This window comes from Odocoileus virginianus, chromosome 9, assembly GCF_023699985.2.
Source record: "Odocoileus virginianus isolate 20LAN1187 ecotype Illinois chromosome 9, Ovbor_1.2, whole genome shotgun sequence".
Lineage (NCBI taxonomy): Eukaryota > Metazoa > Chordata > Mammalia > Artiodactyla > Cervidae > Odocoileus > Odocoileus virginianus.
Window position 1 is genome coordinate 25,704,458 of NC_069682.1, and position 17,283 is coordinate 25,721,740.

The 17,283-nt window shown below is 36.8% G+C and overlaps 1 protein-coding gene across 18 annotated transcripts in view; it reads left to right on the plus strand.

Moving 5' to 3' along the window:
* PRPF18 (pre-mRNA processing factor 18) overlaps positions 1–17,283 on the plus strand; it is a 72,724-nt gene that overhangs the window by 19,653 nt on the left and 35,788 nt on the right. For all 18 annotated transcript variants that reach the window (XM_020881338.2, XM_020881339.2, XM_020881341.2 and 15 more), the window contains 7 exons: positions 1,741–1,845; positions 4,324–4,437; positions 10,087–10,233; positions 11,681–11,749; positions 13,195–13,335; positions 13,459–13,530; positions 16,056–16,211. In XM_020881338.2, the coding sequence (XP_020736997.2) occupies positions 1,741–1,845; positions 4,324–4,437; positions 10,087–10,233; positions 11,681–11,749; positions 13,195–13,335; positions 13,459–13,530; positions 16,056–16,211 (804 nt within the window). The remainder of the gene's footprint in view (positions 1–1,740; positions 1,846–4,323; positions 4,438–10,086; positions 10,234–11,680; positions 11,750–13,194; positions 13,336–13,458; positions 13,531–16,055; positions 16,212–17,283) is intronic.

Sequence of the window (17,283 nt, forward strand, 5' to 3'; positions counted from 1 at the left end):
AGAATGCAAATGGTATGTATATGGATTTGCTTTCATTTTGTACTTTTGGGAGAGGGTAGGTGTTAAAACTGTAGTTGTATTTCTGATAGGTTTTTAAAATATGAAAGTTTACATTGGTATTTTGATACTTCTCTTAAGTATGTTGACTTCATTTGCTTCTAGTGTAGGGAATTAAAATATGTTTTAAAACCATCTAAATATTGAATAGATAGTCAGAAGGGATTTCCATTATTTGCTTGCCTTAGCGTTGTCTAACTCACACTTAAAGTAAAATAAGAATCACTTACCCTGGGCTTAGTCCACTGACTTGGTTGCCTTCCCATATCCTTAGATTTGAACCTTTTTAACTTTTTGATAAAGTAGGAAAATAAACAGTGACAGTTTTCCTTTGGTTAGATTGCTCTTGCTATAACAGCAGTCCTTTCTTGCCAGTATAGAGGAAAGCACTGAAGCAAAATCATTGCTGTAAAGATACCGCTTGTAACGTTGAGTCCAGCTGACAGAGTGTCTTAGGTCTTTTCCTTAAGGCTACTCACTGCCATTTTATAATTGGAAATGCTTTTCATCCTGAGATTTTGGGAGAAATACCTGTTTTTATGCTTAAAAAGAAAGCACAGGGTTTTCTTTCTAAAGCATATTTAATGGTTCCTTGTTGATAGTAGTGAAAATACAGCATGTTACTTTTATTCTCTTATAAAAACTAGTTACCTTTTATTGAGGCTTGATGCTGATTTGGTTTGTGAAAATGGCGAAAGTTTAGTTTTTTACTTACATTTTCTGTTATCACTATTAACACTGATTAATATAACCTTTAACCTACAGTGTGGGATCATCAAGTATAAAATTGTAACCATACAGCCTTTCTTAACTGAATGGTTTCCCTTAATGTTGATCTTCTTTGATTTTTTTTTTTTGGATCTTCTTTTGACATATTAGATTTGTCTTAGGGTCAACTGGAAAACCACGTTTCAGTATCTTTTTACAGATCACGCAGTGGGGCTATAAATTGCTGAACTCAATTTCCCTAAACTGTGGCTTGGGAAGCTGACTCAAAAAAATATTAGAAGAGTTTTTTTCCCTGCAGGTTCATATGAACAACAATGTCCAGTCTGATCTCTGTGTGCTATGAGTAGAGAGTGGCTGGTTTTCATTATTTTCCTTCATGGCTCAGTTCATGGGCGAGTTCTGTGGAGCATTGGGAAGTTTTTTAGACATCCAGCAATGAGTCCTGTGCACTTGGAATATACCTTTCAAAAATCAGGATAGGAAAGAGCTTGAGACTTCACAGGTTTTTTGTTATCAAGCAGTTCTTTTTTCTTTGGTCTTCATTTTAAATCTAGAGCAAGGATCAAATAACCCTGTAAGATGATTTTTCTCAAAGAGGGAAGCAAGCTGATTGTTTCCAAGAAGAAAGTAAAAATCTTGGAGTCTAGGGAGAAAATGAGTCTAGATTTCAACCTTTAAGTTTTTGATTGTGGAAACCATTTTATTGATAACTTCTGTCGCTCTTCTGTAGCAAGAATGCTTCCAGGGTGCACGCTCTCTCCTTGGGTGTCCCTATGCTCTGGCAAGCATGTACGTCAGTTATGAGCTGTTTGCGCAGAGGAACACTTAGAAAACCTTCAGTATGTTAAACATGTTTCATTTCAGTGGATGCCTAATATATAGAATGGTACATGTTAAAATAAACCATATTGTATTTTAAAAGGAGAATTTCATTTCTTTTGGCTATTAATGTAGATACAGCCAAAAGATGAGGACCAGAAACCATTAACTTCATCGAATCCAGTATTAGAACTTGAATTGGCAGAGGAAAAATTACCCATGACTCTTTCTAGACAAGAGGTAAGTTTTATATATGAGTGCTTTGTTTAAAAAAAAAGAAAGAATCTCCATAGGATTGCATTTATCTCTAGTTCTAATAACTTTTATGTCATCATTTCCCATATAAAATGACTTACCTGACCAGCATAGTATTATAGTTCAGTTTTCTTTGCTGCTGCTAAGTCGCTTCAGTCGTGTCCGACTCTGTGCGACCCCATAGACGGCAGCCCACCAGGTCCCCTGTCAGTGGGATTCTCCAGGCAAGAACACTGGAGTGGGTTGCCGTTTCCTTCTCCAATGCATGAAAGTGAAAAGTGAAAGCGAAGTCGCTCGGTCGTGTCAGACTCTTAGTGACCCCATGGACTACAGCCTACCAGGCTCCTCCGTCCATGGGATTGTCCAGGCAAGAGTACTGGAGTGGGGTGCCATTGCCTTCTCCGTCAGTTTTCTTTACGAGGTTCTAAATTTTTGCTTTTCTTGGTACTGTTGTCTTAAATAGTTTAAAGAATATCTTATGTCTTAAATTTTTTAAAGAATATATCCTTCTAAACTTTAAAAACTAAACACATTCTAAATAAGTATAATTAAATGCATATATTTGGAATAATTATATTTAGATAATTTGTCAAAGTTATTTAAAATAATATCATTTATGTATTAAGAGAAAGTAAGTTATAAAATGGTAACTTTTGTTGTTGTTGTTCAGTTGCTAAGTCTGTGTCCATCTCTTTGCAACCCCACGGACTGTATCCCTCCAGGCTTCTCTGTCCTCCACTGTCTCCCAAGTTTGCTCAAATTCGTATCTTTTGAGTCGGTGATGCTATCAAACCATCTCATCCTCTGCTGCCCTCTTCTCCTTTTGTCCTCAATCTTTCCCAGCATCACCATCTTTTCCAGTGAGTTGGCTCTTCACATCAGGTGGCCAAAGTATTGGAGCTTCAGCTTCAGCATCAGTCCTTCCAGTGAATATTCAGGACTGATTTCCTTTTACTTTCTCTTAATACATCTTTTTAAGTCAAAATATAGAATCTATATAATTTTATGACTGCATAATTTCCCATAATATTTTAGAACTACTACTTTATTTTTAAAACCAATTCTTTGTTAATCGCCATTCAGATTGCCTCAGCATTTCCCTTTTATAGGTTATACTGAGATGAACATCCTTATACAGATGTCATTGCATGTGTAATAATTTATGATTAGTTTCCTTTGGAAAATTTTCTAGAAACATGATTTCTGGAGTCTACTAAAGCCTATATATTAATACATGTCTAACACTTTGGATATAAATTACCAGAGAGCTCTGTAAAAACGTTCTACCAGTTCATACTCTAGCCTATAGGCTTTGTTCGTACCCTGGTCAATATCAACTATTATTTTCCTTCAACAACAGCAAAATTTTAAGATACTCATGTGAAAAAAGAGTTAAGATTATATACACAGGTACACAATGAACTTTGAGCAAAATGAAACTTTGTGAGGAAAGGCGGGCTGACTCCAGAAGCTGTCATGTGAAAAGTAGATGAAGGACTTTTGAATACTTGGCCTGAAGAGAAGAATATTAGAGATTTTTGAAAACAGATCTGTTGACCACAGCTCTAATTTTGAAAAAACATTGAGTATTCTGTCTTTTCATAAAGCTGAGATAATTGAAAGAGGTAGATTTTTGTTTATTTTGAGAAGCATAGTATAACTGTCCAAAGATGAGGTGGGCTGCTCCATGAAGAGGTGTGATTCCTGTCATTCATCAGACATTGGCCTTCAAGAAGCTGTTTTTGAGGTCATTTCTGCATTGATTGGAGATAGCACTAGACGACCTTTAAGTTTTAGTTTCAGTTAATCCAGCGGAAGCCTTGCCAGTGGTTTCTAAGTGTGATACTATTTCAGTTCCCAGATTAAGTTCTTGGTAATTTTTTTCTAACTACAGCTTATTTTCTTAATTGTAATTTTTATTAGTCCTTTTTATGAAATACAGCATGTATACAGAGTGTGTGTAAAATGTGCAATATAGTAGATAATTGCAAAACAAAACAGACACTCATACAGCCGTCACCAAAGTCAAGGAGAAATACTATCAGCCCTCCAGAAGCCCTGCATGTGCCCCCCTCCACCCATTTGTGACTCTCTTTATTGTCTAAGGGACTAGTTTTGGGTTTTAATTTAGTATTACAGTGCTGACCCTTGCCTGTCTCTGGTCATTGGCTTATCAACTGATACCAGACTTGTTTTTTCCTCCCTATGAATGTTATCACTCCTTCCCATCTTAATGGTTTTCTTAAGTTGCCTACTATACAGATTGGTCCTTTCTGTAACACTCACCAAATGACCTAAACCATTAGGGTTATTTAAGGTGTGACAGTAATTCAATATATCTGTTTGTGGAAAACTAAAGAAAGAACAAATAGAACTTACTTTCGCATCTAATTTTCAAAATGAGTGTTTAGTCTTCTAAAATAGGAATTACTATTGTTTCTTTCTTTCTTTTTTTTTTAATAGGTTATCAGAAGATTGAGAGAAAGAGGAGAACCAATCAGACTCTTTGGAGAAACAGATTATGATGCTTTTCAACGTTTAAGAAAAATAGAGATCCTCACACCGGAAGTTAACAAGGTAAAAAGAACAAAGCTAGAATATCATTGTACCACATAGCTCAGAATACTACAGACTTTGACAGACTTCAAATAATTGCATTATTATAAGGAAAAAAGGAAAAGTGAAGTTGCCAGATACTGCTGCTGAATGTAAATTTTCTTTTAAAAGGCACACATCTTGAACATGTGGTTCAGTGCATTTTGAAAATGCTTGCAAGTGTGTGGCAACTACCCTTATGAAGATATGGAGTATTTTCATCACATGCACATGAAAACTCCCCAGCATCCTTTCTTGGCCAGTACCTGGATTCTTTCTCCTCCACTCCTGGGCAACTACCATTTAAAATTCTGTCACCAAAACACCATCGATGAACTTTACTTGTATTATTAGTATTTCACTTGGTAGAATCACAGAGGATACTTCTGGCTTCTTTTGCTCAGTGTAAGATTTTGTGGATTCATCCATGTTGTTGTGGATGTTGGTAACTTGTTCCTTTTCATTGCTGATGATATTCAGTAATATGAATTTATCACCATATGTTTCTAGCCTTGGGCTGTTAGGAATAAAACTGCTGTGAATGTTTTTACACAAATCTATTTTGGCTCTATGTTATTTCTCCTAGGTTAAATACATTTTTATCTCTCTGGAAGTGAAATTGCTGAATAGTAACAGTAAATGTATAGTCAACTTTTTAAGAAATGCCAGATATTGCCAGTGTTGTCTTATTAGTGTTTGTTATTGTTAGTCTTTTAAATTTTAACCATTCTCTTGTTTGTGTGGTAGTATCTCATGTGGTTCTATTCACAGTTCCCTGACAACTAAAGATTATGAGCCTCTTTTTATAGACTTGGTAGCCTCATCTTTCTCTGTGCAGTGTGTCTTTTGTTCATGTTTCAGTTGTCTTTTTATTTTTGAATTATAGGAGTTCTTTATGTATAACCTGGATTCTTCGTTAGATATACAAATTCATGTTTTGTATCTATTTCTTCCTAGGCGTTACCTGTTTTCTTAACGGTGTCTTTTCATGGGTAGGACTTTTGAATTTTGACAAAGTTTACTTTATAATTACTGCTTGTGGTGTTTTGCTTAAGAAAATTTTGCCTACCCTAAGATCTTAAAGAGATGGTATTTTCTTCTGAAACTTTAATAGTTTCAGTTTTACTTTTAGGACTCTGATCTTGTTTTATGGCTCAGCTTATAATCCATCTTGGTGAATATTCCATGGGCTCTTGAAAAGAGCTTTTGAAATGTCAGTTACAGTGGTGTTTAGATCTTTTGTGGTCTTATTATTTACTTGCTCTTTCAGTTACTGAGAGAGACAGATGTAGTTATATGTAGTTGTGTAACAAACCACCCCAAAACTTACCCCTTAAAACAATTCATTATCATAAAATCTTTCTCAGTTATTTGTGATGGTAACAAACCACCCTGAGACCTTGTATCCTAAGATAGTTTATCGTTCTCCATCATGTTCTGTGGTTCGACTGGGTTAAGCTGGGTAGTGTTTTGGTTGGGATCTCACCTGTGATACAGTCAGGTGAGGGTTGAGGCTGAGGTCACCTGAAGGCTCCCTAGTCTGGCCTTCTTACTAGGCATGCTGCCTTAAAGGTGCAGCTTTGTTGTAGCAGAGGTCAGCATTTCCTGCCCTTTTAAAGCTAATATCTCATTGTATGTATGGACACCATTTTGTTAATCCATTCATCCTTGTTGGACAGGTAGGTTGCTTCTGCCTTTGGGGCTATTGTGAATAATGCTGCTATGGACACAGGTATATAAATATGTGTTCAAGTTCCTTGCTTTCTCTTCTTTTACATATATTCCTAGAAGTGGAATTGCTGAATTGTATGGTGATTCTGTGTTTAACTTCTTTTTAAAAGCATAAATGAATTTAAAACATTTTCTTCATTTATATTGTTAATGTGCACAGCAGTTTGTTTTTATTTTCAGTCCTATCTAAAGTTTCCTAACCTAAATCCTTGGAAGGAGCTAAGTGGTTTTGTAATGCCTCATTTCACCAGTATTTGTTCCTTTTCTATATCCCGAGTCACTTTCCTTATCAAAAGAGTCTAAATTGCTAACATGCACTATTGTTTTTGTTACCCAGTTTAATTTTTCTGCTACTCATGTCTCATTACTTGAGAAATTTTCTAGCTTTTAATATTAACTCACTACAACCTGCTGTATTCCGATCTTATTCAGTACTAGAATTTATTTGCACTTTTAAAAGTTGCGGTATAACTGACATATAACATATTCCGGGTGTACAACATAATGACTTGATATTTGTATATATTGCAAAATGATCACCACAGTAAACCTAATAGTCATCACTGTATGTAGTTACAAAAATTTTTTTCTTGTGATGAAGACTTTTTAAAAAATCTACTTTCTGAGTAACTTTGAAATGTGCAGTGCAGTATTTTTAGTCACCATGCTGTACATTATATCCATGTGAGTTATTTATTTCATAACCGGAACTGTCTAAAAGTTAGTAACTTAAGTTTGAACACATTCTGAAGCTCAACACTTTTCCTCCTCTCCTTTCACATTTTTTCCTGATACCACATTTTGCATCTTTTTTTATTGTGTAGCCCTTAACTAATTACTGCACTTATGGTTATTTTTACTACTTTTGTCTTTTACTCTTCATACTGGCTTTATAAGTGATTAATTTACCACCTGTACCATACATTTACTTTTATCATTGAGATTTAATACTTTCATATGTTTTCTTGCCAGCTGAAAGAAGTCCCTTTAACATTTCTTACAAGGATAGTTTAGTGGTTAGGAATTCTCTTAGCTTTTGCTGGTCTGAAAACTCTTGCTCTTTCAATTCTGAATGATAACTTTGCTGGGTAACATGTTCTTGGAAGTTTTTTCTTTTAGCACTTCAGATATATTGTGCCACTCCCTCCTGGCATGCAAAGTTTCTGCTAAATAATATCCTGATACTCTTATTGGGGGGTGGTTCTTTATTCAAAGCAAGTTGTTTTTCTCCTGCTGCTTTTAAGATTCTTTCCTTTCTGTAACTTTTTTTAAAAAAAGTAGAGTGTAATTGATTTATAATACTGTGTTAACTTCAGGTAGAGAGCATAGTGACTAAGTATCTTTTGCACATTGTACTCCATTATAGGTTATTACACAATAGTGGGTATAATTCTCCTTGCTATACAGCATCCTTATTGCTTCTCTATTCAAATGTAGTTGGTATATCTGGTACCCCTAATTTGTCGCTCTCCCCTTTCTTTTTCTCATTGGTAACCACAATTTGTTTTCTGTATCTGTGAGTCTGTTTCTGTTTTGCATATACACTCATTTCTATTATTTTTTAGATTCTACATAAGTGATATCATACAGTATTTGTTTTTCTCAGTCTAACTTATTTCACAAGACACAATAGTCTCAGATCTGTCCATGTTGTTACAAGTGCCAGAAGCCCATTCTTTATTATGGCTGAGTAGTATTCCTGTGTGTGTGTGTGTGTGTGTGTGTGTGTGAGAGAGAGAGACAGACAGACAGACATGCATACATGTTCTTAATCAGTTGTCTGTGGGGCACTCGGGCCGCTTCCATGTCTTGGTTATTGTAACCAGTGCTGCTATGAACTTAGGGGCGCATGTATCTTTTCATATTTTTGTTTTTTCTGGATGCATACGCAGGAGTGGAATTGCTGTGTCATATGGTGGTTCTATTTTTAGTTTTTTAAGGAACCAGCATACTATTTTCCAATAGTGGCTATATCAGTTTTCATTCCCATCACTAGTGTACAAGGGTTCCCTTTATATCCTCTTCGGCGTTTGCTGTTTGTAGGCTTTTTAATGATGGCTGTTCTGACTTGTGTGAGGTAGGTGATACCTCATTGTGGTTTTAATTTGCATTTCTCTGGTAATTAGTGGTCTGTCTAGTCAAAGCTATGGCTATGGTTTTTCCAGTAGTCCTGTATGGATGTGAGAGTTGGACTATAAAGAAAGCTGACTGCTAAAGAATTGATGCTTTTGAACTGTGGTGTTGGAGAAGACTCTTGAGAGTCCCTTGGACTGAAAGGAGATTCAGTCAGTCCATCCTGAAGGAAATCAGTCCTGAATATTCATTGGAAGGACTGATGCTGAAGCTGAAGCTCCAATACTTTGGCCACTTGATGTGAAGAACTGACTTATTTAAAAAGACCCTGATGATGGGAAAGACTGAAGGCAGGAGGAGAAGGGGACAACAGAGGATGAGATGGCTGGATGGCATCACCGACTCGATGGACATGAGTTTGAGCATGCTCTGGGAGTTGGTGATGGACAGGGAAGCCTGGTGTGCTGCAGTTAATGGGGTTGCAAAGAGTTGGACATGACTGAGTGACTGAAATTAATAATTAGTAATGTAGAGCATCTTTTCATGTGCCCACTAGCCATATGTATGTCTTCTCTGAGAAGTGTCTTTTCGTGTCTTCTGACTGTTTTTGGATTGGGTGGTTTTTTGATATTGAGTTGTTTGAGCTGTTTGTATATTTTGGATATTGATCCCTTGAGGGTCACATCATTTGTAAATATTTTCTCCCATTCAGTAGGTTGTTTTTTCATTTTGCTGATGGTTTCTTTGCTTTGCAAAAGCTTTTAAGTTTAATCAGGTCCCATTTGTTTGGTTTTGCTTTTATTTCTTTTGCCTTAGGAGACTGATTAAAGAAAATACTACTAAGATTTATGTCAGAGTGTTCCGCCTGTATTCTCTTGTAGGAACTGTCTTTAACTTTTGACATTTTAACTGTAATGTGCCTTGATGTAGGTGTGTTTAACTCTTTCAGATATTGCCGTAATATTTTCCGTAGCAGCTGTACTGTTTTACATTTCCAGCAGTGCACAATGGGTCTCTTTCTCCATATCCTAGCCATGTTGTTATTTTCTGTTTTTTGTTGATAATATCCATCTTGATGGTTGTGAAGTGGTATCTCTGTGGTTTGATTTGCATTTCCCCAATGATTAGTGAGGTTGAGCATCTTTTCATTTACTTACTGGCCATTGTGTGATGTCTATTCAAGTCTTTTGCTTATTTTAAATCAGATTTTCTGTTGCAGTTAACTGTAAGAGTTACAGTTTTATAGTTTTAGCCATTAAATTTAAGTCTTTGATCCATTTTGAGTTAATTTTTATATGTGGTATATGATAAGGGTCTATCTTTAAGGCTTCTATTTTAATCAAATGATTACAAACTAGAAGTGAATAAAATGTGGAGTTTACTAGTTTGTTAGAAACATAGTGAAGTCTAGGACGTGGTTGAGACTCTGGCTTTATACTGTTGACGTTGCCAAATGTTTTGGAAGCTGAAAGCAGTTGGAGTTGTTAGACATTTTCAGTGAACCAGGAAAATGGGTAAAGCACCTGGTCACTTTCTCTAGGCCTCATTAGAAAAGTACAGCATTTATGCAGATTCTTAATTGGATTTGTCACTCATATTTTTTATTTTTCTGACCGTCAGACTAGCTATTATGTGTATATTCTTTTCAATTTGAATATGTTCATAAGAATTGACTTTGAATGTATAGTAATGATAGCTGTAAATTGAAATGTTGTTTGAGTTTCCTTGTGGAGAGAAAAATGAATTATACTCATTATCAGAGAAAAAAATCAGAAGTGAAACATCAATGAAATTTCATACCAGCTGTAACTTTTTACCTTTCCTCAGGGATTGAGGAATGATCTGAAAGCAGCTTTGGATAAGATTGATCAGCAGTACCTCAATGAACTTGTGGGTGGCCAAGAGCCTGGAGAGGAAGACACCCAGAATGATTTGAAAGTTCATGAAGAAAACACCACAATTGAAGAATTAGAGGTGATCCCTCACCACCTTCCTCACTCCCCCACCCCACCTTTCATTCCCTGGAGCCGATGGTTGAGCTCATTAGACTGTTCAGTTCACAGCATCCTGGCGTCTTTGATTGTTACAAAGGCCCTTCTTCTATTTCATGCCTGTTGTTTGTTCACTCCCTTTTTTCTCATTTTCTACACACATTCCCCTCCTTCCTGCCTTCAAAAGTATTCATTCTGATATGTTTGATGTGCATCCTTTTATTTATTGATTGTCTTGTAAAACCAGTAATGTTTTGTATGCATGTGCTTCGGTATACATAAGTGATACTTTATTGTGAAATTCTTCATTCTGTTTTTTATTTTCAAGTTCCATCCTTGATATTCCATGTCATCTAAACTTTTGATTTTAATTGTTATAGTATTTTATACAGTGTGACTTTTAGTGCTTTTTAATAATAGCACGATTATTTAATAATAGCACAATTGCACCCTTCTTCCTGTTACCACAGTTTTGTGACAGGCAGTCTTGTACATGACCCCTCTGGGCCAGAAGCAAGATTGCTTCTTAACTTGTCTGAATACTGCCAGGTTGCTCTTTGGAATGGGTGTACCAGTCTCTACTCTGCCATCAGCAGTGTATCTGTACATCCCTGCCAACACTTGGCAATATCTTGCTTTCTTATTTTTGCCAGTGTATTGAATGTGGAATGATATATGTAATATTACTTGAAATAATTTTGAATTCTCTGTCTAGCGTGAGCAAAAATAATGACTTAAAATTCTTAATAATTGTAAAGTCATTTTTCTGTTACCTTTCATTCCTTGCTCTTAACCCATGTTGGCTTCTGTAAGTGAGATTATAGTTGAGGTTATTGTTTTTTTTTTTTTTAGATTTTCCCCCTTTTTATTTATCTTTTAATATATATTCATTTTTAATTGATTGCTTTACAATGTTGGTTTGATTTCTGCCATACATCAACATGAATTAGGCTTAGGTGGACATATGTGAGGTGGTTGTTTTATTTGTACTCCCACCCCCTGAATTTTACTGAAATAATAATTTTACTGAAATAAAACTGGTGAATAAACCAGTTCTGGGCATTTTAAACAACTTTGGAGATAGTCACATACTATGCAATTAATCCTTTTAATGTGTACAATTCAGTGGTTTTTAATATATTCACAAGTTCGTACAACCATCATCACAGTCTAATTTTAGAGCATTTTTATTCCCCTAGAGAGAAACCTCACATTTATTAGCAGTCACTCCCTTTAGATTCATAAACAATAACATGCTGTCTAAATTTAAATGGCAAATTGATATTTTTAATCTATCTAGAAATTCTGTCAGGCTTTAAATCAAAATTGGACTGTACATGTAATAAAGGACTACGTTTGGACTGATGTTAATAGCATATATATTCAGCTGTTGCTCCTGACTAATGAACAGAAGCATCCCTTCTTTTCAGGCGCTGGGAGAGTCTTTGGGAAAAGGTGATGATCATAAAGACATGGACATCATTACCAAATTCCTTAAGGTATGTGCTTTTTGGCTAGGAACGGAGGATGTTTTCTTTAGATAAGAATTGGTCTTACTTTTTTTTTTTGGTCTTACAGTTCTGAATTGTTTAAGAGTTAAAGACTGGAAAGGCAGACTCTCATTAAACATTTCTGCATGTGTAGTGTTTATATTATTGGTATGTGTTTGGATATAGAGGTTAAACAGAAAATGTATATTTACTTTCTTCATGGCACTTGTAAAGCTGACTTATTGTAAACACACATAAAAAAATCTGAGCAATAAAATGAACAAGAAGTTTTAAGGATTAAAAAATTTTTTTAAACATCCTGGGGAAGAGTGTAATAAGGAGAGGATTCCAGAAGCTTCTCTGAGAGATGACATAAGGAAAAAGTGGCAAGACATTGGTAGTGAAAAAAGCAAACACTTGGGTAACCTTTCACAGAATTATTGGTAGCTCCTTCTGTCTTTCTTCCCAGCTTTTCTCTCTTCAGTGGTTTAAGGAGAGTATGTGCAAACCCCAGATTCCTTTTAACATTTCTTCACGAATTATCAATATTTATATTCAGACCAAGAGATTTAAATGCAAGAAATGCTTTTACTTGTATTTACAGTTTAAATACAACATAATCGGTCATCATGATTCCTAACCCACAGAGGATTTTGCATGGAATTAGCGAGGGTATGGGATCTAGTATAAACTAGAATTTCCTCTGAGTGATGGCCTCTCCCGATAGTACTTGCATAGGTAGCACCACTAGGGGAATATGGCCTCCTCAGCCTTCACTGTTTAGCTGCCTCCAGAAAGGGCACTCTTTGTGTAGTTAAATTCAAGGAGCACCTGGGTAGTTTTCTAGGGTGGGACGGGGGCTGGTCATAGTTTCTTGTATTTTCGTTCCTTTTTTCCTTCCTTCTTTGGTCAAGTGTTTTGGAGGGAATTTTTAATTGAATTGTGGTCTCTACTGTAAAAGTACAAAGTCCAAATACAGCATCATCATCCTTGGAAAATTGATTAAATATCATAGCACATGGCATTATGGCTGATGAGTCTAGGCAGGTTGAATTTTATGTAATGGAAATACAAGTAAAAGTTTATTTCTATCAAACGGTTACCTGTGAAACTTCTTCCTATTTCATCCCAGGAACTTGGAGCACAGAGTTTCTGGCCTGAAAAAGGAACTTTTTCGTATTTCAGCCAGGGGTTCTTTTTAGGGGGGAAATGGATCACACTTGAACTAGGAATATGTGTAGAATAGGGAGGTTTGTGATTTGTAAAAGCACTGCTTTAAAACATCTATCAGTTACTAAGCAGAAATAGTTCATTAAAACATCAGCAACTAATATTAATCAGTTAAGACATTTACTCTGAGGATGAATGTATACTGTTTTGTGCATCAAAGAACTTTCATGCTTATGAAACCACTGGGTGGCATTGTAGTCTAAATTTACCCTTTCTTTCCACAGTTTCTTCTTGGTGTTTGGGCTAAAGAGCTGAATGCCAGAGAGGATTATGTGAAGCGCAGTGTGCAGGGTAAACTGAACAGTGCTACTCAAAAACAGACTGAGTCCTATCTCAGACCCCTCTTCAGAAAGCTACGGAAAAGGGTGAGGTTTCTCAAAAAATGCTTTCATTAACTGATTTTTTAAAAATAGAATATATAAAGTTAGGAAAAATGTGATCTATAACTACATACTGAGCTTCCATAATTATTTTTTTTCCTTTTCCAGAACCTTCCTGCTGATATTAAAGAATCCATAACAGATATTATTAAATTCATGTTACAGAGGGAATACGTGAAGGTACATTACCATGCTGTGCATCAAAATTATGAGTGTATCTAGATTGTGTGCATAATGAGTTCATCTCATGTGGGGGTATTATAATAGCAGATTTAAGAATAAATGTGGAAAAAATTTTTTAAAACTTTGCATTTTATAATTTATTATTAGATATGAATGAATATTGTTAGGTGTGAATAAATAAAAAAACTTTTAGACCACATTTTATTTTTTAGTCATTTTGAAGGAAGGTATAAAGATTCTGCAGAGCACAGATTGGATATAGGCAGTATTCCTTTCGTGAATGGGACTGAATTTCTAAGTTTATAGATGGTTGATTATGGCTTGGAACAAATTGTCCCGTAGAAGCAATGTTATTAGATCAGTTTCTCAGGCCAGCTGTAAAAGCCTACTTAATCTATCATATAGCTAAACTGTTGAACTAATGATTCCATGGAATTTAACCACCTTTATGCTGGTTTCTCTGAGAAAATGTTCCAGGTCAGGCTGCCAGAATTCCTTGCTCCCTTTTCAGGACTGCAACATAGCAGAGCCTAGTAAGGGAGCACTCTTCCCCTTGCTGCAGTGTCCTTCTTCTGAATGGACTCGGGGAGGAGGTGGCTGAGGAGAGAGATCTGGTGTCCATGTGCTCTGAGGGCAGAGTTTAGAAAGGTGTGTGAAAGGCTTTCAGTTGGTGGTGATGAACAGGATGAGAAGGGCCCCCTGTACCGTTATCCGCCTTGGAAGTATGCCTGTGCTCGTGGGCCGTCAGCCAAGTCTGAGGAGGGAGGCTTCCATGGGCTGTGCCTTCCAAGAGAGGAGGAGGAGGAGGGGAGGACTTCCGGCAGCACCTTCAGTGACAGTTCCGGAGCAGTAGATAGGCTGATCCAGGAAAGCTGGGAAGCCGTTGCTTATTGCTGTGCTCTGAGTGTCTGCCCTTAGCTCGGTGATCCTGGCTGATTGGAGGGCTCCCTGATGAGCTACTCCCTCTGCCTGGGGGCCAGTTTGTTAGTCAAAGAAAGTGTTCTGTTTTATGAGTGTCAGCTTTAATTTTGGGTAGTTTCTGTGAGTTGCCTGTTGCTTACGAAGGGTGATCCCCTTGAGATGGATGGATAAGGTCACCATCACTACAGAGAGAATTCAGGTCACTTGTCTGTGCAAGCCCATGGCTTCTCCTTGGTACTTTTTTCACTCTCATATATTATCTGAGAAGCTGGTAAAGTTTATTTTATATAAAGTACAGACAGAACTAAAACTTTAATATTTGGACAGTTTTCTTTGAAAATTGGGGGAAACCAAATATTGGAAATTTTATCAGTTAATATCCAGTGATTTCTCATGCACAAGTATCAGTGATAAAAAATGTGTATATGCCCTTCTAAAATTCTACATTATCAATCTCATAGGTGTTTGATTTTTAAAATTGAAATCTCTTTGAGTCCTGGCTGTATAAGCCTCTCTGACACCATTGGGTCTTCTAGAATTTACTTGCTTTCTGTTTTGTGTTTTTCCTTCTTTCCCTCCACGAGCAGCCATGCTTGGTTTAGAAACAGCCGTTTGTCTTCATTGCTTTCTGTCTTCTCATTTTGTAGCCTTGAAATTTTTAAAATATAATTTTATTTATTCGTTGGCTGTGCTGGGTCGTCATTGCTGCACAGGCTCTGTCTGCGTGCAGTGAGCGGGGGCTGCTCTCTAGCTGGGGCTTGCAGGCTTGTCACTGTGGTGGCCTCTCTTGCCGAGCGTGGGCTCTGGGCCCGTGGGCTTCAGTAGCTGCGGCTCCCGGCTCTGGAGCACAGGCTCAGCAGTTAAGGTGCATGGGCTTAGTCGCTCCACGGCACCTGGGCTCTTCTTGGACCAGGGATCGAACCCGTGTCTGCTGCATTGGGAGGTGGATTCTTTGCCACTGAGCCACCAGGGGAACTGTAGCTTTTATTTTTAAGATTCTCGGCAGGTGGGAGGTTTCGGGGGGGCCAAAGTGAAACGATCTCATCCTTGAGCTATTTGAGGGCCAGTTTTTAATCTGTTTACACATCTGCTTTGGGACCAATGTGATGGTCCCAGCACACAGAGCCCACACTGCTTTCAGAGGTCCACACTGCTGTGTGGGGAGAGGATGTAGCCTCAGGTGGGATTATGAGAAATTAGTTAGCCGCTGTCTTCCCTGTGACCGCCTATGGAGGAGACAGGGCCTAACAGAGACTCAGACTGGAGTCTATCAGTGCATCAGGTTTCCTGCCTAGTACTTTCAGAGCTGAGCTGCATTAAAATTTAGTGCCTGACGGCTGCAAGGAATGTTTGTCTTTTTACTCACTGGGTTAGTTAGCGTTGATTTCTGTTTCTCCACAGATATTTGCGGTCCTGGGCAAGCAATCAGTCACCCCTGTTTTAATTTCTTTTGTTTGAATAATGGGAATAGTAATATTTTCAACATGCCTAAAAAATGGATGAAAATTACATCATGTAGGGCTGTGAAATACTTTAAATGAAAAATTTGGACGAACATAATATTTCTGCCTTTCTTATCTCTACTTAAACTTTCTCTTTAGGCTAATGATGCCTATCTCCAGATGGCCATTGGAAACGCCCCTTGGCCCATTGGTGTCACTATGGTTGGCATCCATGCCAGAACTGGCAGGGAAAAGATTTTTTCCAAGCATGTTGCACATGTTTTAAACGATGAGACACAGCGGAAATATATTCAGGTAAGTAGTTTGGAGGGCGAAGTGCTCTGGAGGTTAACATTCCCCACTTCTCAAACTGAGTTTTGAGAGAAGGAGAATTACAGCACTAGGATATAGCATGACAGGGTGTAAGTCCACGTTTTGTATAAGTAGTGCTTATATTTAAGACACCTTCACTGAACTGTAAAACAGAAACCTTTTAAGTGTCTTAGATGATGTAAGACAGAGTGAAGTGTTGTGCTTTAATTACCTTAGTAGTGAAATAAAGCTATTACTCTTTGCTTTGGGAATTTACTGAAAAATGATGAATTTAGAGTATTTTGCAATAAGTCACAATTTTGTTATTTTCAAGGTAGGTTTAACATCTAGACTAAAAAGGTATGAATAGTCAAAATTTGGCTAGTAGCATTTTTTAAATAATTTATAACAACACTTCTCTATACAAATAGATTTAAAGTATTTATAGGTTACTTTCTTAAAGTTATTGTGCCTCACATAAACCTGATAATAATGCTGTTGGGTTAAACTTTTGTTTTCAGTGGGGGGAAAAACCTCAGTTATAACCTAGCTTTTGCCAAGTTATCAACAATCCCAGGTTGTGTCTGTATAATGACTTTTGCTGGATGTTAACTCTAAAGCTTGAAGATGAAACTCAAAGTTTATTTAAAGTATAAGATTCACTTAAAATGCATGACATGTTTTCAGAATTTGTGCTGGACAACAGTTACTATCATATTCATGCATTACCATTTTATTTCATTTCAGTTCCAAGTGCTAAAGGTTATTTTGCATGTCATGCTTTGTGCCTTATTCATATGTATTAACATTTTAAAATATGATTTCAGCTTGACCCCCTAATGAGAATGGTAGAATTTTAGAGTTCAGGTATAGTTGTGGAAATCAAAGACATTTCCATTTTTTAAATAACCATCATTGACTGTATTGAAGGCAAAAGCTTTTAGTTGGGGGAAGAGGTGGTTTGGCTTTAACAGTAGAACATTGTTTCCAGTGATTAAATTTACTGATTGTCTTCAGCTCTACCATGGCCAAAGCTGTAGTGTGTATGAAAGTTCATTTTGTGTGTGTGGGGGAG